The sequence below is a fragment of the Hydra vulgaris genome, chromosome 06 (assembly GCF_038396675.1).
Source record: "Hydra vulgaris chromosome 06, alternate assembly HydraT2T_AEP".
In the NCBI taxonomy this organism is placed as follows: Eukaryota; Metazoa; Cnidaria; class Hydrozoa; order Anthoathecata; family Hydridae; genus Hydra; species Hydra vulgaris.
Window position 1 is genome coordinate 35,567,501 of NC_088925.1, and position 22,049 is coordinate 35,589,549.

Sequence of the window (22,049 nt, forward strand, 5' to 3'; positions counted from 1 at the left end):
TTCCGAGTTCGATCCCCACCACATCGCTGGTAGTACCGCGCTCAACTTGTTTCTCAGCGCAGTGGCCTTGTTTGTCAAGGTTCGTGTTTCGGAGTTATAGAGTTGAGAGAGGGTTGTAACCACTATTAAGTAGCCTCCTCATCTGTAGTGGCCTTCTAGGCCTTGAGGAGGTGAATAACAAAAAACAAAAAAACTTGGTACACATTTATTCACTTATTACAATCATTAAAAACATCCATTTTCTGTCATTGCATTTCTACTTATTTATTAAAAGACAGCAATAAACATGCTTTTTTACTTTGATTGTAGGTTTATTTAAGACAATAGTTATTGTACTAAGATTAACCGCTCATGAGAGTTTTCTTTTTTCTGTCAGGATATTTCTGTCTATATTTTTGAACTACCAACAACAGGAACTGCTTTTGCTCTTCGTTATTTGTATGTAGTCTATTATATTCATCCATTAGTGATACGCCACGTTCTGCAATGTCATTGATAACCTTCATGCTTCGAACAGTGGACTTTACAGTCTTGAACTCATCATCATGTTCCGATTCGCTCACACTGTTTTGAAGAAAGTGTGATGGAAGTCCTGTGATGCTGAAAAATCTTTGTGTATTAAATATGACAAAGTCCTCCAGTTTCTTTTCTTGGATAACTGAGCTGTCTACAGTAGCCCGTTTCATAGGTATCTGATCTGAAACATTGTTCAATGCTTGGACCATCTTGACCTTCATCTCAGGAAGAACCTCATCATCAAAAAAAGCTAAAGCAACAAGTTCCTCTGATAGGTACTAGAGATGCCCTTGTAACTTCTTCACAGCAGTTTTCGAGATCTCAGGATGCTGGGTCTTGTAGGCATCCAAGTCTTTCAAGAGCTGCAGATCAAGTCTTGGAGCTGAGGTTGCTTCAGGAGATCTGTACCAGGCTGTAATGTACAGTCAAACCATGAAAAGGCAAATATCCCTTATTCCCTTCTCCTCTCTTTTTGCCAACCTGAATTGGTGTCTAAACATCCAAATCTTCAATGCAAAGTAGCTTTCGCCATCCAGCGAGCACGGTGTAGACCGGCAGGAGCTCTAAATGAAATGCCCCTCAAAGGTACTCAAAAAAATAATAGACAACTCCAAGAGTTCTCAGTAGTCGTCACGAGGTTGAAAGATTTGTAGTTGATCTTTGCAAAAGATGACTCTTTCATCAGTGATATTGGTAAGAGCATTTGAAGCGTTCTTATCAGACTGTGCTGTGTGATACTTTGTAGAATCAAATGAGAACCAACTTTTCTGAAATCTTTTAAAGAGTGGTATGTCAGGTCCACTTAAAGGGCCGAGACACAGCAAAACTACTGCTTCCAAAATAATTTCCAGAATGTGGTGACGACATGCTAACCACAACATATCTTTCCCAAACTTCTGCTCTAGAAGAATGCAAGCCCCATTTCTTGGCCCAGTATTGGCTGCAGTAGTATCAAAGCACATGCACTTTACTTGATCGTTAATTTCCCATGCCACTGACACGTCATGCACTGCAGATGCCGCATTTTCACCTGTTCCTAATGGAAGTTTTGGAACACTAAGAAGCTGCTGCACTTCTACTCCAGATACTAGAATTGGAAGTCGGTCAACAGTTTCTTTACCGGTGATGTCAGCAAGTAATTTTCCATCCCAATGAATACATAAAGGAATTTCTGGTTTGAATTCCTTCTTTAAACCTTCTGCTATCTTCTTGCGGTGTTTTATTCGTTTCCTTCGAATGGAAGCTGGATTAACATTGTATTTTATTGGATCATGACCAAGAAGTTGTAATGCCGGTGTTAACACAAGTGCTGCCCCACGATCACTCAATTTAGCCCCATCTAAATTAGCCACCAACTTCTCATTCAGTATATTTTTCCTGCCACGTCTAGGATGCTTTGGAGCAGGTGTACCAGAAGTTGATGGCTTAGGGTCATCTTGGTTACCAGACAAGGCATCTTCTTGAGTTATGCTATCTTTTTTAGGGTTATCTTCACCTTCAGATGATGATGAAAGAACAACTGTTTCTTCTCGAGATTTTCTTGCTATCTCCTCTTGGTCCCTTTTTCGGTTCATTTCTTTTTGTCTTTTTCTTGATACTTCTTCTTGCTTTGCCAATTTCTTATCGACTGGACCCATATTGCCTCTCCGAATTTTCTCTCTTTGGCATAATAGGAAGTCTTTATCCTCCTGAATGGTGATTATTTCCAACGCGTTGGCATGGCAATATCGAATAGTTCTTCTAACCCTTCATTCCATTGGTCTTCCTTTTGCTTCAATAATCTGAACGCTTAGCTTTTTTCTCTTTATTTTTCTTCAACTTTTCCCATTCCTTGTAAATGTTTTCGATTTTAGGGACAACGTGCTTTTTTAATTGCACTGGTATTTTGGCCTTTGACCAAACTTCAAAAACATCATTTGCTGTGGAGTGTAATGCTTCCCTAATGCTTTGCTTGGCAATCTGCTTGTAATGGAAGAAAAGGGCCAACACTTCCCTTTTTGATGGAAGCATAACACTATCTAAAGAAGAGGACATCTGTCCAATAAGCCATATCTCCGTTTTCTTTCTGGTAGCTATCGTTGCACTGGTTGATGAAGCCATCATTGTACAGTAGTCACACTAGTTTAACCTGCGAAAGGAACAATTAAGCATTATAGACACAATTCTGCACACTAAAAGTAAAAAAATTAGTTAAAAGAGGTTTGTATGCTAAGCACCAACCACTTTTGTTGCATAACATCATACGCAACAGAAGCATTTTTAGGGTACATTTGGCAATACTGTAGGGTCGGTAGCGATCCCTAAAAATCATTCTAAAAAAAAAAAGTGTATTACTTTTTTATGATAATAAACTAAATGACAGGGTGGCCCATGCAAAAATGGAATCTTCAAAAGTAAGAAACACCCTAATATATATACATAAACACACACACATGTACACACAGTGCTTCTAGAAAGTATTAGCGCAAGCAGAATTTTTTTATCTCAGTCAACTTCAAATGACTTTCAAAAGCAATAAAAGACAGATTAATTTTTTTTATTTTTATTTTAATGATAAAAGAAAACACATGAAATTACATTTAATAGAAAAAAGTATTAACAGATTAAGAAGATCTTGCTTTGAGTACTTAAAACTGATGATAGCTGTAAAATATGGCAAAAAAATAATAATAAAGCCTTTGTTTAAATGTTTCAGTTTGATATAATAGCATAATTAGAATCAATACCTTCAAAGTACAGTATTGAATTTTGCAGACAGAGAATTAAGTTGAGTGCAGTACTACTAGGGACATGGTGGGTATCAAACTCAGAACCTCTCGCTTATGAAGGAAGAGCTTTACCACTTAACCACTACCGCATATTGAGTTAAGAATTTGATTTAAGAGAAGTTTTTTAACATTTTTAGTCGACCTAAAGTTGGAAATTTGTATAAGAATTTGATTTTTAAAATGTTTTTAAAATTTCCGGTCAACCTAAACTAGGAAGTTAAAATAGGAATTTGATTTAAGAGACGTTTTTTAATATTTTTGGTCAACCTAAACTAGAAAGTTGAAATAGGAATCTGATTTAATAGATGCTTTTAAATATTTCCGATCTAGCAAGTACAGAAATTATTTCCTGTTTAAATAAATTTAAATGACATGTATAATAATAATAAATGCTTTTTACATTTAAGCTTAAAAAATTTTCATTGTAGTAATAAAAGGTGTTCAAAAAAGGGCTTTCCTTAGTTTAGTTTTTCTTAAAAGTTTTGTTTATTGCTTTAATTTTATTTTGGTCTATTTAAGTTTGATATGAAAATTTTTTATTAATGTTTTCTTTATGTCCTGATTTTAATTTAGAGCAGAAAAAACATTACGTTATGTCATCATTTTCAGAATTAGAAGGACTAAAACAATGTACAGAAAATCTCACAGATTTTGTTTTGTATCATTTTCAAATACTTATTATATATTATATAAGTTAGTATTTATGATAAATAATATTATAAACTTATTATATAAATGTTTAGTTAATGACTTGTACTCAAATTACTTTGTCTCTTCTTACTAAAATTGTCTAAATCATGTTCTTTATCTTTGTTTTAATATTTTGTCTTTTTTAATTGCAATTTTAAAAACATGAAAAATTTATTTTAATTTATTCCAAATTAATTTATTTTCAAGAAATAAATGACAATAAGATTTCAGATTTTCTTAACAGTTTTTTTGGAATTTTTTGATACATGATATACATACACATGTGTTAAAAAATACTGAATCTCAGTAAAAAAAACATGAGAGAACTTTTGAGAGCTTGAGATTAACAGAAGAGATCTTTTGAATGCAACAGAAGAGACTTTTGAGAAGCTTTATTTGTTTATGAATAGAATCTCCTTTGACAGCAGTACAATTATTTTAATTTTTTTTTTTTAGCTTTTTCGGTGCTTTGAGTTCTTTTTACATTTGACTTCTTTTTTGGTTGCTTTTATGTCTTTCGTTGTTGCTCTACTTTAACTGTCAACTGGTTTCTGGTTTAAATATTTTTTGGTGATGCAAAAACCCATCCTTTTTTGGTGTGATCATATGAATAGTTTTAAATGTTATTGTTTCCTATTAAAAAGCAGTTATAAATAAATACTTGTTTGAATACATTTTTATGAAAATAGCAAATGTAGTGTCAATTAATCCGTACAGCTAAACTACTAGTTGGATTATTATAATATTTTTTACAGGTATTTTTTACAGTTTGACACTATTAAAATATCATGCAAACATTTTGTCAGAAACACTTTTTGGTTGTTAAACTCTGGGCCTTATGAGCCATATGTCATATCTATATATATATTTCACAATATTATTCTGCAATTCAAGGTGCAGATTCATAAAACTTTTGTAATTCTTCCATAACTTATAAAATCTGTATGCTCTTTTATTTTTTTTGTTACTATTTGGTATTCACAAACAATTCGCAGCATTTGCGTAAAGTTAAGACTGCGCACAAGTTAAGCTAAACTTACGAAAACTATATATCAAGTTTGAGTTTATAAACAAATGAAAAATCATCTGTTTAAGGTAGTCTAACTGTATCAATAGAGCAACTATTATATATACTTAACTACTTTTGTAGTATCTATCGCAAGTTTTTCCTTTTAAGTTTAAATCTAAAAACATGAATTAATTAGTGAAAATATAATTAAACTTGACAAAAAGTTATGAAATTAATTTTAAACGATAATTCAAGGGATTATAGAAACATTTAAAATCTCTATGAAGTTTCTTTTGAGACTTAAATTGAAATACTTTTAAATTTTTCTTTTGAAAATAATAAGGATTTCACCCCAAATGCTGAGAAATGCTATACTAAAAACCTATTGTTTTGTCAGCAACAGAAGTTTTTTGTTGTTGTTGGCCTGTGCATCTATTAAAATCTAAAAGAGTTATAAATTTTGGAAATAATTAATGTTTAAAATTTGTGTTAAGAATTTTAATGATTTATCTGGTTATCTGGATAATCTGGTTGAATAAAAACTGTTATTAGATTATTATTTACTACCTGTATTAAGTTTAACAATTACAATAAATTTAATAACAACCATTTCATAACTGTTTAATAACTACAATAAATTAAGGTGGTAGAGTATGGTTAAATTTTTCAAATCATTTATTTTCAACAAGTTTGATTTTTTTCAGATGGCATTAGAAATTTGCATTAAAGAAAAAGTATGAAAATAGAAAACTTTACATTTTGAGCCAAGTTTTGTGTCACAAGCTCTAAAATTGAGTCAAAAGACTCATCAATAACTATTGAGATAAAAGTAGATCCTACAAAAACTCAAACTTTCAGTGTTTACTTATAATATAACAAGGTACTCATTGAAGCAAAGTTATAAAACAAACTTTAAGCATGAAGATTTAAGCATAGACAACTAATGGATCCAATTTTTTTTTTCAGAACCTGATAGCTCTGCTTAAGAATAAAATTATAAAAATATATTGCTAAAAAACCAATTAAAGATAATTAAAATTGAAAAAAATAAGTTAGAATATTAAACTTTTATTTCATTTCTAAAGATTTGTTATCACTTCTCAATGTTAAGACTCATTTTATTCGTGTTAATAGACTTTTTCTCACCATCAGGGTTCAAGCAAAGACTAGTAATTGTATAATAACATCAACATCAGTTAAAATATTATTGGGCTGATTTTGATTACTATGAGGTTGTGGAATAACATCACAATCAGCAATACGTTTGTTGATTGAGGTTGTAAAGTTAGACAAAATATAATGATGATTCTTTACTCTCAAAAGTATTTATATTTTTTAGAAATGATTGATTTTCTTAAAGAACTTTATCCTTTTATTTAAAAACTCTAGAAGCAACAGTTTTTCTTCTCCTTAAAACATCAGTTTTCATACTGTACAAACGATAAAGAATTATACTTGGGCTATATTTAAATAATATAAAAAGGTAATAAAGTATAAATTTATCAGGGCAATTAAATATAAAAGTTAATTAAACTGACTATAACTATAACAAAATTTTTTTGAATTTATTTTACCAAGTTATAGATTATAAATATGTTTTATTAAATGTAAAGCTACTCAACTTGATGTTTAATGCAAACTTATTGGACTTAATATTAAGAATTCTTTCCCTTCAGACTGAAAGTTTCAGTACCACCAATTTACAGCTTATTTATTTGTAGACACGCACAAACAAACATTCTAATAAAATAAAATAAATTTTTGAGAACTTGCATCTATTATCTTTTATGTTTAAATGTATATTTAAAAAAAAAAAAATCTTTTATACAACAAGTTGATAATATTTATAGGCTAATTATCAAATAACATTTTACCAGAGTATGTAGTTACTACTGCAAAATGACATTATAGACTAATTAGTAAACAACATCTTAACAGAGTTTTTACTGCAAAAGGAACTAGTTATATATTAAACATATACTTATTAGACTTTAGCTGTTTAGTCAAAGTTGTTTAATGTATAAAGTATACAATTATTTATAGGGACATATACACCATATTTATCACAAATTTTGAATAATCCTATCACAAATCTTAACAAAAAAAAATCAGTATATGTCAGCTACGCAAGTTTTTTAAAGTTATGCCAAAGTCAAGGTAGCTCCTAACTATAATATTACTGTATATTTTCTTTCTTAAATCAAGCTGAGCATTTTCTTAAGATGTTTTGTGAATACCATAATTTGAGAGTTGAACTTCTGCAAAATAAAATACAAAGTGCGCAAGTTTTGTAAATGCAAAATTAGTAGGTTTAGAACTTACTAATTTTGCATTAGTTCTTAAGTAAGTTTAAAAAAGTTTTGTAAATCTGCACCCAGGTCTTCATGAAATATCAAAGATGACATCATACTGAAATAATCTTAATGTATCATGGCATTCTAAAATAATAGGGTAAAAACTTTTGTACATACATAAAGTAAGTGTTAAGGTTTGGGCAAGCGCTATATAAAAGAAATTTCTGAAACTGTTATTGACTTTAACTTTGGAAATAGATATAACAAGAGACAGTTTTCCAGAATATATCCAAAGGCAACAAGAGTAGAGAGTACAAACTATGTGCCTCAGGTATTTATTTATTTTTATATATTAGGGTTATGGTTTTTTTAACTTTTGTCACAGTTTTAATTGGCCATAGTTTTAAAACCTGAGAAATTGATAGTTAATATTAAAATTTCATAGTAATATTGAATATAGTTAAAAAATGCCCCCCACCCACCCACAATTAAGTTATGCTATAAAAATATTGTTGTTTTTATGACTATTATTGAAGTATTTGATTTTTAAATTCGCTATAAAGCTAAAAACACACCTAAGTAAAAACTATTTTATGTGCTTGTGTAATATGTTGGTCTGAACTGAAGTATTACACAAATACAGAAAATAGTTAATACTAATGCATTTTATGTTTTACTCATTTCTTTTGTCTTAACCCATTTCAATGTCTTTTTTAATTAATTTTATATTTATACAGTAAATTTTCAAAGAAAAGTATTTTTATTAAAATAATATTAAAACATAGAACATTACTAACATATATTATCCATGCATTTTAGATTTTTCTAATATGTCAAATAAATATAGCAAAACTGTTGTTGACAAATATTCAAGAGTATGGACAAAAACTTTAGTTTCGTCTGAAAAATGTATAACATCAAGAATTGGTGTACCCTTTATTGAAAAACATTGGATTCATTTAATAGACTGCTAAAAAAACTTTTATTATTGGACATTACAACTACCTGGCATCATTTGAAAAAAGCCGAAAAGAAAGAGTAAAGTTTATTGCTGTCAAAATAAGTAAATTATGGAACAAACTCAACTTTCCAAGTATTTCTAAAAAATCAGTTGGAAGAAAAATTGAAAAGGTTATAGAAAAACATGACAATTATCTTAAAAAGCCTGGCAAAAAGGAAGAATGCTCTGTTTTTGGAGATCTTTTTGATATCACCAATATTAAGGGCATATGGCTTAGTCTGGAAGATAAAAAATTTTATAATTAATTATTATTAAGTTATTATTATTATTTATTATTAAGTTCAGGAGAAGTTGGTCACAGTACTAACACACAAGTGTCATTACATCCTTTAAAAGTCAGAGTTTGTAATGCAAAAGATAAAACTTCTACAAGCAAAGCAAATAATTGTCCAGTTAGCAGTTTAACTGCATCAGAAGAAAGTGGTTCAGATTTAGATTCACAAGATATTTATGAACCAGTGGAATTAAAAAAATCAAGAAAGAGAGTATATAATAGAACAAAGTTAGCATCTAATCTTGTGATAACTGAATCTTTAAAAATAAATCATCTAGAATCTGTAAAAAGTTATTTGAAAAAGGTATTGAAATAGAAACTCCAAGTCATACAGGAATATGGAGATCAACTATAAGGCAAGGGGAAAGCAAGAAGCAAATTGTTGCTAAAATGGTACAAGAAGAACAATTCTGCCTGCATTTTGATGGAAAGAAAATAAACAAGACTGAATACCAAGTTGTGATTCTTCAAAATGAGAAAAGGAAAATTAACTTAGGAATTATTAAATGTGAAAGTGGAAAATCCAATGATATTTTTGAAGCTTTTAAAAAATTGCTAAATGAATTCGATGCATGGAAATGTATTTCAATGATTATATGTGACACAACAACAATAAACACAGGAAGATTAAATGGTATAGTTGTAAAAATACAAAATGAAATGGAAACCAGAGGTGTTTCTAAACCACAATATTTAGGATGTCAGCATCATATACTGGGTCTCCTTTTAAAACACGTTTTGGATCATTTTTTAAATTGTAAATCAACAAGTCCTGGTTTTGATTATAAATTTGTGAAGGACTTAACCGAAAATTATGAAAATCTTCAAAAAAATTATACATATGAAGCTGAGCCTAATCATTACATAAATTTGGAATGGCGAGACGACTTCAAATTCCTTTATGAGTTATGTGAAGCTTTTAGTTACTTCAAGAATCATAAAAAATTACCAAAAATTAAGTGGCACAAGCTTCCTCCATTGCACAGTGCTAGATGGAACTCTAGAGCATCATATGTTCTTCTTGCCTATTTTCTTATACCAACATGGAGGTGTGAACTTGAAAGTGCACCAACTTTTATTGCAAATCAATGGAAAAAACTTTGGTTCAGCAAACAATTATTTGATGATAAATCATATGACTATATGCTTGATGCATTGACTGAAATTAAGTGTACAGCTGCTTTAAAGTGCTTTATGAAACACTGGAGCAAAGAAGATAGTGTATTTTTGTGGCTGTTCATAAATGGGTTGGAAATAAGCTTTATGTGTCCTCATGTTATATTTTTGAAACTAGGCTACCATTAAACCAGTTTTTTTTATCAATTACTCAACATTTCTCAGGTTATAGAAATATGGCCACAACAGATTCAAAAAATGTCATAAACCTAGTGTATATATACAAATGAGTGTGTGTGTATATATAAATATGTGTGTATGTATATATATATATATATATATATATATATATATATATATATATATATATATATATATATATATATATATATATGTATATATATATATATATATATATATATATATATATATATATATATATATGTATATATATATATATATATATGTATATATATATATATATATATATATATATATATATATATATATATATATATATATATATATATATATATATATATACATATATATATATATATATATATATATATATATATATATATATATATATATATATACATATATATATGTATGTATGTATGTATATATATATTAGTAGAAAATCACTTAACAAAATTTTTTTCCATTTAACACTGTGTCTCATCAACAAAGATTCATCAGAAATGCATTTCTGATGAATCTTTGTTGATGAAACACAGTGTTAAATGGAAAAAGTTTTTGTTAATATATAATTGCTCTGTTCTTTTAAGAACATTGAGCACTCTATTGTGTAGAATACTTTTTAAAGTTGTTTAATATATATGTATGTATATATATATATATATATATATATATATATATGTATGTATGTATGTATGTATGTATGTATGTATGTATGTATGTATGTATGTATAATGGTTTATTAGGTGATAATGTACAAAAATTCTCTTATTTGTTTAACAGTGATTAATATTATGAAAAAAAATGTTTTATATAATAGATCTGATATATTTAATAAATATTTAAATAAAAAAAACACAACTTTGTGTTGGCACTCAGAGTTTGATGCCTGGCTGCAATCATCAGTCATACATTTTTAAATCAAGAAATTAAAAAACTGATAAAAAAAACAAATTAAAAATACTAATTGTCAAATTGACAAAGAAGGAATTTATTTCTATGTCGACATTTTGATATAATTTCAGTTTTTTTATTTAATAAACTGTTGCCATTGAAATAATGTAATATTTTTCATTAATGCATAACTTGCATGATTTTGTTGTCAGATTATACACTTCACATTGTCTAATTATTTTTCAACTAACCACTGTATTTTTATTATTATCTTTTAATTTCTAAACTTTTTTTGACAGTTCCTTATTCCTTTTATATTTAGGAATATTGAATGTTTAAAGGGTTAAAAAATATCTTAGTTTAAAGGGTGTTTTACTTATACCAATGTATGATTTTTTTATTAAAGGTTTATCTGAAGTGATAAACAATATTGTTTAGGATGGACTTGTTGTGTAAATTTATTACTGATTTTGTGTTTGGCATACAACTGTAGCTGATTTTTACGGTGTTCTTGTTAAAAATTTTATTTAGTTTGTGTTTAATTGGAAAATGTTTGACAATCAAGTTTAAAAATCATTTTCCTATTTTGTGATGACATTAATACTAAAAAGATTATTTTGCGTGTACGGTTTTTCTTTTGTTATTGTATTAAGTTAGGTTGGTAGGAGAGATTGTATTTATAACCAGAATTTCATAATACTTCATTATAAATAGATACAGATTTCTTAAATACTTTCTCGCTACTAGAATTTCTGAACAACTAGAAGAGTGATTAGATTGAGCATGTATGTAGTTGAAAGTATTATCAATTTTCCAGTATGTTTGGTATGGCTGGTCGCAGAGATTGATAGGGTTATGTTGATTGAATAAAAGTTATTTTGAGGTAGTTCACAAATTTTGAGGTTGCACTGTATAGATATGCTAAGATTGTTACATTTGAATAAGTGTGTGGTATGCTTTTTAATTTTTTTCATTTACGAACCACTAGCATTTTTAAAAACTGCTAATCTGTCATTGCAGTATAAGCTAAAGTTATATTTGTTATAAAAAATTTTAACTTGAAAAAGATTGAATATCCCTACAAATTCATATATCTCTGCACCATCAAACGCACCCATTGTAATGTCAGATAAACTGCTCGATTTCCAAACCTGGTCGTTATTAAACAGTTAAGATTTCCTTGCATAAGTAATAATCAGGATCTAATGTTAGATTTTTGATGTTATATCCCAATGCATTTTTAATTTGTATTTTTACCAGTTTTTAAATTTTTTGATAAACAGTATTGGACAAAACATTTGCAACCAACATCGAACAATGCTAAAAAGTGTTCCTAATTTTAAAAACGAAACGAACTATACTACCACAGCAAACAGTTCAGGTGTCTGGAGTCATAGCATGCCATGACATGAGCAATCAGCTGACAGGTGACAGCACACAGGCAGAATTTCGTTGACAAGTGCCATTTTGCAGCGAACAAAACAAGTGCAACTTTTTTGGTTTGTTTCATTTTCTTAAGTCTGGTCTGTGTCAACGCCACGGAAGTTTTTTAATAATTAAAGGAAGTATCCAGAAGTTTCCAGATGCATGCAGAAGCTTCCAAAAGTTTTTAGAAGAAGCATCTGGAAGCATCCAGAAATATCCAGAAACATTCAGAAGCATCCAGACGCATCCAGAAGCTTCCAGAAGCATCAAAAAGAAGCATCTAGAATCTTCCAGAACAGGTTCACACAGGTTCTTTTTACTATATAAGAGACATGTAAATCGACATGTAGCTCAGTCAGTATATAGAAGTCAATCAGTCAGTATTATCAAGACAGTTTATTGAAGTGAGTTTTATCAAAGTGTTTTATCGAAGAACATCAATACAAGAAGTGAAATACAACAAGTGTTTCATTACATCAATACAGTCTACATCCAACCAAGGCGTTGTGTTCCACAGAGCATTATTGTATCATCACAAGGTAAATGTAACACGGTAAGCCTTGAGAAGCGTGATTATTTATTTTTATTATTTTTTATGACTTCAAGTGCAAAAATGGCTCCCGACAGTCTTGGATTCGAACTAAGAAAGAAAATTATTGGCGATTACGTAAGTGGAATGTCACAAAAAAGTATTTGTGATGAATATTGCGTGAATAAATTGACCCTATCAAGACTATGTTCCAAATATCATTCTACGGGGAAGTTGGCAGCAGTTAGCAAAGGTGGAAGACCGCGTTCCACCACTTCTAGAGAGGATTCTATGATCGTCAGATCCGTCAAAAAGGATCCCTGGATATCATCAGTCGAGATACAAAAGCAATTAGAGCTGCCTGTATCGGACCGAACAATCAGATGACGTGCTGTTGAAGCCGAATTGTTTTCTCGGCGCCCTGCAAAGACACCACTGATTTCACTAAAAAACCAGAAGAAAAGACTCCTGTTTGCTACATCTCATATTGACTGGAATGTGCAGAGATGGCGAACTGTCCTGTTCAGTGATGAATCGAAGTTCAACATCATTGGGAGCGATAGCATTTGCTGTGTACCTCAACCGGCCGGAAAACGCCTCGGTTTAGGTTATGCTATAAGACCGTGAAGCATGGTGGAGGCAATGTAATGGTCTGGGGGTGTTTTTCTGCTAACAGTCCAGGTCCAATACATCGAAACGATGGAATAATGGACCGTTTCATATATAAAAATATCCTGAAAGATGTTATGTTACCTCATGCTGAATGGAATATGCCAATAAAATGGGTTTTTCAGCAAGACAACGATCCGAAACACACTGCAAAAGTAGTCCAGCAGTGGTTTCAAGACAACCATCTATCGGTGATGGATTGGCCATCTCCGGATCTCAACCCTATCGAGAACCTGTGGGAGATCGTCAACCGCAGAATTAATCGTGAAGGTGTTCGTAATAAGTATCAACTGTTTGAACAAATCCAAAAGGCCTAGGCAGCGGTTCCACAAAGTTTCATTGATCACCTGGTCGAATCTATGCCTGGAAGATGCAAGGCTGTGATCGACAACAAAGTATTCGCCAAAAAATATTGATAGCACAATACAGCTTGATCAACATTTTGTCGAGTTGCACTTGTTTTGTCCAGAAGGAAATCAACTTTTTTTAATACTTTTGATTAATTTATTAATTTTTGTGTACAAATAATGAACTTTGTGGTGAATAAAACTTAAAGAACTTTGTCTCAAAACAGTTACATAGTGATTTCTCTAAATTGAAAAAATGCAGCACTTTTATATAAAGAAACTAAATTAGCATTATTTGGTTGCACTTGTTTTGTCCGATACTGTATATGTATTTTGTATAATATTTTATTGTATCTATATATATATATATATATATATATATATATATATATATATATATATATATATATATATATATATATATATATATATATATATATATATATATATGTATATATAGTTCTATAGTTTGTTGCATTTGGGAAGCGTGGAAGGATAAAAGTGATTCTTACGCCAACACATACGCCATTTTTAATTACTTTTGACTTTTGTCCAACATTTGCGTAATGGACAAAAGTCAAAACCATTAATTTAATTACAAATTAATTGTTTTTTTAAAAAACTACAAAAACGCAAATTTAATTGACCAGAATATTTTTAAAAATATTCTGAATGTTTTTAACAATATAAACAATGTTTTTATTTTAATTTTTTTTAATAAAATGTTTTTATTTTTATTTTTTTTACTGTAAATCATGCGAGGAGTGTTGCTACATCGACTATCTTATAGCCGACTCGCAAGGGAGTGCTGCTATATCAACTGACAAATAGCCTGACTCGCAACGTAGTGCTGCTACATCTACTATCTTTTAGCCTGACCCGCAAGGGAGTGCTGCTACATCGACTAAGGGTTTGGTGAGGGCAGGCAGTCTATCAATTAATAAAAAAAAAAATTCCGGTCTTGCATTTTAATTTTTACTTTTTTGTCAACAAAATATGGAAAAAACTTTTGGACAACATATAAGAGTTCTATATATATATATATATATATATATATATCTATATATATATATATATACCAAAACTCATTCTTGCTTGTCTTCTTACTGTATCCTTTTACTGTATCTGTCCCTATTTATTAAATACTGACATAAATATATGCCAGAATTTAATAAATAGTATAAAATTATAATATATAAAGAATTACAAATTTATTTCTAACCCCGGCTATCAAACCCTGCTAAATTTTACAATTTTGCCAGGACCGGGGCTGGATTTGCAAAAAGTCTCATTTTTAGCCAGGGCCGGGATCCCAGTCATTTACTACTTTTACTTTCATTAGCTCCCGGAGTTGCCCAAGTCTTATGGATTTAATTTTTTTTCAAATGAAGTATTAGATCTTAGGCTATGTTTATAAAAGTTATGGTTTTGGTTTCTTAAAGCATAATAAACGTATTTCATTTTGAAATTTAGACGAAAAAATCATTTTTAGGCCTCCATTCTCCATTATAGAATTTATAGAGATACTTTTTGTGTGAATAATTTAAAGTTCTAGAGGAAGAATATGACTAAAATTGGTACTTGACCAGTTTTAAAAGTGTTTAATGCAAAGATAAAGAGGAAATAACCCAATTCCTAATAATTGGTAATAATTTTTTAATTTTAAAATATCAACAGTCAAATTTTTTGTTTCATAACCATCGTTTACATTTTACTTATTTCTGGAGTTGCCTTACTGTAAATGTGAAATAAGAGGTCTTAAAGTTTAGGTCTCTGAAAGAAAATAAAAAAAGTATACATGGAAATATAATTTGCAATACATCACATTGAAAACATAGTTTCATTATTAGTTATAATAATTTTACATTATTACTTTATGTCTAATAATTAAGTGTTGTTTCAAAATATTGCTTACATGCTCAAATGTTGTGTTAAAAAATGAGAAACTAAAATGCAAGCTTTTTTGAAAAATAGTAAAAAACCTGCTTTAATAAAAAAAGCTCAAAAATAAAAATGAAAAGGAATAACCCAATATTACTAAAACTGAAGTTGATATTATTTAAATAATGAAAGCAAAACATTAATAAACATTCGCTGACAAGATAAAAGCTGTTTAAATGGAGTTTTTTTTTTTCTTATGAGATTTAATACTGATGCCCAGAAGATGTTGACAGTGTTTTAAAAAGCAATTATGATCCCGCTTTGGCCAGTAGTACGACCTACTTGGATAATGTGAATGCAAAAAAAACTTTACCATAAAATCATCATTCTCTTTATCAATTTTAGTAACCATACCAAGCCAAAAGTTCATTGTATTTGCAAAATAGGTATTGTGACACCATAACATAGTCAGTTAATAGTTTCATATTTTTGTTTATTGAAGTCAAATGTTAGAGCAAAATCATCATCATCTGATACCCATTTAATTTTTATAATTGAATGAAGAAGAAGGTATAAATTGATGGAAACTTCTTGTCCCAGGAATAGTGGTTGCTATTAAAAGTCTATCACTAACTTTGTTTCTTATAAGATTCATTTCTTCAGCAGTGATGAACACAAACATAATCCTACTGATTGACTTTTGACTGTATTCAAAGATTGCTTGAGAAAACGGTATTTGACCCGTGGTTGGACTCAAGTGGTTGGACTCAAAGCTGTAACTGCTAGCAGTTACAGCAAGCTTTTTGACAGTGGCACCTATTCCATTGCATAGAGATTTGCCATGGCTCGCTGCAAAGAAATTCTAAATGCAGCGAACAGAAAAATGAGCATGGTGATATAAATTGTAAAAATGTTTTCAGTTTTTATACTGCTCTGCACAGCCACCAGAAAAATAATGGATTTTTGTAACTTTGGAACAAAAATGAGTTTTTAATGAGTGATTAATGGCTTTATGCATAATTTCATTGATTCAAATCATCTGAAATTACACAAAAAGAAATTATTTCCAATATCACTTTCTTGTACTAGATGACAACTGGATTAAGAAAACATTGACTATTGCTCCAACGGTAATTCTGTATCTCATCTTGTACTACAAAAGTGTAATTATCTGATAAATCTGCCAGTACAATAGCTTCATCAATACTAATTGTTTCTTTGAGATGTTTTAGATAGCTAGATTGTAGTTTTACTAAAAATGAATGAAAGGTAGTTTTATCAAGTTTTTCACACAGGAGCTCTATGAATTCAATTAATGGAAGTTTTATTGTTAATATTTCAGGGACAACTATCATTGTCCACTGTTTGAAATCCACTGACTGTTCATTTTCATCACTGTCATATTGCTCTTTTGGATCATCATTTTGTATGAGATTTGGCTGGAAATAATTTTGGGCAGCTTGTATACCAGGATAACTCTTACATCAATGAATCATGCAAACTTTCAATTTTCTGCTGCAGATAATCTTTTCAATGATTTCATGGTAAGATGTTTCAAGGCCTACACCACTCAACATTAATTTAACATTTTGTTGTGTTGTACACACACAAACAGAATGTGCACCTTTTAGATCAGCAAAAATGCACTATTTAGATCAAAGACTGCAAAGTTTTGAAAATCCAATTTTATGGTCTTGGTACTTTATCCTAAATGCCACATAGAGCTCTTTAAGTTACTCAAAATCAATTTTTTTAACATGTATTTTTTTCCCAACATTTACACACACTTTTTTTACTGGCATTTACCTTTAATACTAATCATCACAGTAAAAAAGCTTTACAAGTTCTATAACATCTTTGCTGATTCAAGCTATTCAACCACATGGGGGTATGCTATGATGCCTTTTTGGTCGTGCAAAAACTTAGCATTTTGCAAGTTGCTGCCTTCTGTTAGAAACTTCAAGTTTTTCTCTCATGCATTCAACAAAAAACCTTAGATCGCCAGCTTTGTTTTGAATTTCATTTAGAACTTCATTGTTATTTGGTACAACTAGATTGGTTTCAGTGACATCCAGAGCAGTTGCATGTTTCTTAATAACTGCATCTTCAACTTGCTTTATCTTTCTCTTTCCAAATGAAGGCTTGTTACAGGTTTTTGGTAAATGAACTTTTAGAGAAGACACTTCAAATTTACACAAAGTGCTGTTGAGCAATGATCTTGTTAATTCCGATATAATTTCTTTTTCCATATTATCTTCAAGTAATTTTATCTCAAACTTGTTTTCTTCTGATTCTTCACTTGATCCTAATTTATGTTTGCATTGTGGAAAAAAAATTTTAACTTGCCCCAACGAATTTTCCTTTACTGCTTAGGTAAAAGCAAACGAGACTGCCTAAAAAAAGGAAATTATTTTTTTTATATGTATAAAAATGTCAATAAAACTATTTAAAGTTTTAAGTTGTATGGCATTTAATAGTGCACTTTCAAAAGTCAGCTAAAAGTAATTTTAAATATAGCTAAAAAAGAATTCGGCCAAGAATATTATTGTAACTCACAGCACTTTCACAAAACTAAAAGTTGTGATTACTATACCTTTTATAACATTCTCATGAGTATTAAATTGATTGCAGCACCATGTTAATTTAGTTGCATAACGCTTCAAACATGTTTATGATGGAGACAAGTTGTTGATTTGACATTGATTGTTGATAGCCCAGTCCTCCTTATTAATATTTCCCTTCCATATTCAGGGACATCTTCAAAAGATTCCATTTCAAGCAACAATGTATATGTTGCCAGATGACATTCACTTTCTAGCTTGATTCCCATGGAGCACTGTTGGCTGTTTGCCATTACTGAAAAACTGAATTACCAAATAAAACTCAATAATTATTTAATTTAAAATTAAAATAGCTTTTATGTTTATACAACTGGTATTTTAAAACTATATTTATATGACAAAACTGGCGTTACAAAACTATATTTATATAGCAGATGTCGCAAAACTATATTTTTACATGTCATATCACTTCACAAAACTTTATTTATGTATCAAAACCAACCTCAAAAAATTGTTTACACATTACAACTGAATCCATAAGAGTCAGGAAACTTCATGAATTAAAGAAAAAATTACCCTGTTTTAAAGTAAAGTAATTTTTTACCATTTTGAAATAAAAAACAGTTATTGAAGATTTTGAATTACGTTATTTTCTTTTCTACTTTGGATTCAGCATCTTCAAAAATAGTCAGGTACCAAAATTAGGTAAAAAAATTGAATCCATGAGACTTGGGCAACTCTGAGAGTTAATGAAAGCGCAACCCATGGTAACAGAACAAAAAGTTTGATTGATCATTTTAAAATTAAAAAATTTTAATTTTATTATTTTCTCTACATTTTTTTAGCCACAATTTTCCACTAGATCTTAAATTATTTATTAAAAAGTACTACTACTAAGTCCATAATGGCAGATGTGGAAAAAAATAAGGTATTTTTGGCTGAGTTTCAAAATGTCATAACTTTTAAACCATTTCGATTTGGGAGCTCAAACTTTACATTTTTTTATCTTACATTGATAGAGGTACTACTGGTTAAAATTTGAAAGAAATTTGAGAGGGAGACTGAAAAATTTCAATTTTTTGTTCTACTTTTATATGGAAGTACCCAACTGGTAACAAACAAAGAAGTTTATTTTTGTTTTATTTAATGTCTCCTAAAGTTCCTTTTTTACGCCTGAATGTAAAACAATTAATTCCAATTTTGGTAATGACGATGATGATCATGGTCACAATAAATCAATTTTGATATATATTTTTTGTTTTAGGTTTTCTGGAATGCTGGCTGTCAATTTGTTGCATTAAATTTGCAAACACCAGGCATATTTATTTTATTATATTTTATTTAAAAATATTCTTTTATTTAGAATAATGTAATTTTTTTGGCCAATTTTTTACAGATCTCTTTAAGCATTTTTTTAGCAAGAGCTTTGTGACTTTTAAATAATTTTTTTATAAAAGCTTTGTCAACTACTTTGTATGTTTCAGCTGAGATTATGATGTCGTTGTTGAAGTTGATTGATGCTTCAATTTTTCGTTTTGCAAACTACTGTTTCTCATCTTCGTTAGCATTTGGACATGATGTTCATTTATGTGCTGTGATGCAATCTTTTGCCCATTGAACTGTCTTTTGGCAGGCAATTCAGCTTTTGGAACAAAAAAATCATCAGTTTTAAAATAAAATCAAAAGCACTTTTAGCCTTTTAAATGAAAACCAAAGCACTTTTAAATTAAATCCTAAAGCACTTTTATAATTAATAACTTATAATTCCACTTTTAAAACTTTTAATAGTGGAATTGAAAATTAATTATAAAAGTGCCTTGATTAAAGAGATAAGTAAGACAATGAAAAATCAAAAGATTTATAGATTAATTAGAGGTTTTTCCTCAAACAGAAAGACAATGGAAAACTTTACAATAAATAGATAATTGCAAAATCTCAATATAGTAAAGAGAACTGGAACTTGAATTGCCTGCCAAAAGACAATTCAATGGGCAAAAAATCGCGTCACAGCACATAAACAAACATCATATCCAAACGCTAATTAATGAAGATCATAAACGGTTGTTTGCAAAACAAAAAGTCAAAGCATCAATCAACTTTAACAATGACATAATCTCAGCTGAAAAATATGAAGTAGTTGATAATGTGATGAATCCTGAAGAATCAAAAAAAAAAGAATAGACATAAAATTAGCAAACTTCTTTTATAAACTGGAATATTTCTTCCTTTCGTTAAATCTGAAGCTTTTAAGAATTTCATTAAAGCACTTAATCCATCATATACATCATCAATACTGTGCGCAAAAACGCTGCCAGGTTCGCTTCTTGATAAAAAAGTACGGGGAATGCTTCGCTAAATTAAATGAAGTTCTCAAATCATCTGGAAATTTAACGCTCGTCAGTGATGGTTAGACAAATATTGGTGGCAATCATATAGTGAATTTTTGTATCAAGGCATCAAATACAAAACTGTTTTTGAAGCAGTTCTCAGCGAGTTTGAGTGTGAAGAAATTATAAATGAGTAAATGTAATACAAAAATAAATTAAATTGTTAAGTTTTGTGATATAGAAATATCTCTAAAAATCATAAAAATAATTTGAAATGTTTACTAATAAAATTAATTACAGAAAATCAAGTGAAAAGTTATTTCTTTTAATTCAAAGTCACCTGCGTTTGATTTAAAAAACATTTTCATCTATATTTGACAATATTTAATTAATTTCAAATACAATTCATCTGTTAAATTTGTATGCGCATAATATGCATATTATGCGCATAAATTTTTTATGGTATGCACATATATTTGCCGATATGCGCATATGTCCCAAACCCTAGTGAAATTCATAAATGAAATTACCATTTTGCTAATTTTACTAATAAATATATTTTTTTTCTATATCTTAATTTGCACAGTCGTTCATCTTTATTTTTGAAACTCACGAATGTTTTTAATATTAACAATACTCAGTTATGATTGGCTGAGATAAGAATTAATTAAAAGTTATAGTTTACAAGAAACCATTATAGTTTTTTATTTTAAATCTATGCAACTCAAGATAAACATGGTTAAAAGTCTTATTAAGTTCTAATTTTTAGTTTTTAACTAATTTTTTATTTTAAAAATTGGTCTTTTGTGGAGTTAAATCTATAAATGATTTTATACAACATTTCCAGAGAATTTAGATTTCAAGTATAATATCCAATCAAACTCTTTAAAGATGTTGTTTAAAGTTAATCTCATTTATACTTTAATGATATTATAATATAATGTTATTTAGTAGCATAATTTTTAATATGTAATTTAACTGATAGCATAATTAATAAAACATTTTTTTTTAATATATGCATAATAAATATAATGTACATAAATTATTATGAAACTATTTAATTTAAATTTTTTAAAAAGACTATAAAATATGAGATTTTGAAATAATATAATAATAAATTTTCAGATTTGTCTGTGCAATTGAACCAGCAAAAATTTGAGTGCAATTTTAATTGTGGGTAGGTAAAATATTTTGGCATTTAAAAAACATTACAATTTTTATATAGTTACAAATGATTTCCATTATTATTTAAATTATTATTAATATTATTATTATTATTACAGTTGTTATTTAAATTGTATTACAATTTTTATTTTAAATTGTTATCTATTTTTGTGTTCAGATATCTTTTAAAACCTGTTAAATATCGTGAGACTGATTCAAATTTTGACCCATTAACTGAAAATCCAATAGATGGGATTATTCCATTAACTGTTGAAATTGAGGTTTGTCATTTTTTTTTGGAGGTAAATAGGTGTGTTTAATACTTTTTTATTGGCATTATCATTTGTTTCACATTAGATTCAA

General features: G+C 29.1%; 1 protein-coding gene across 1 annotated transcript in view; it reads left to right on the plus strand.

Annotated features, from left to right (window-relative positions):
• Window positions 1-22,049, plus strand: part of plcbh2 (phospholipase C, beta H1) — a 155,025-nt gene that overhangs the window by 98,857 nt on the left and 34,119 nt on the right. The window contains exons 16-20 of the mRNA XM_065799973.1: window positions 3,858-3,942; window positions 7,536-7,608; window positions 19,460-19,511; window positions 21,648-21,699; window positions 21,865-21,967. Of these exons, the coding sequence (XP_065656045.1) occupies window positions 3,858-3,942; window positions 7,536-7,608; window positions 19,460-19,511; window positions 21,648-21,699; window positions 21,865-21,967 (365 nt within the window). The remainder of the gene's footprint in view (window positions 1-3,857; window positions 3,943-7,535; window positions 7,609-19,459; window positions 19,512-21,647; window positions 21,700-21,864; window positions 21,968-22,049) is intronic.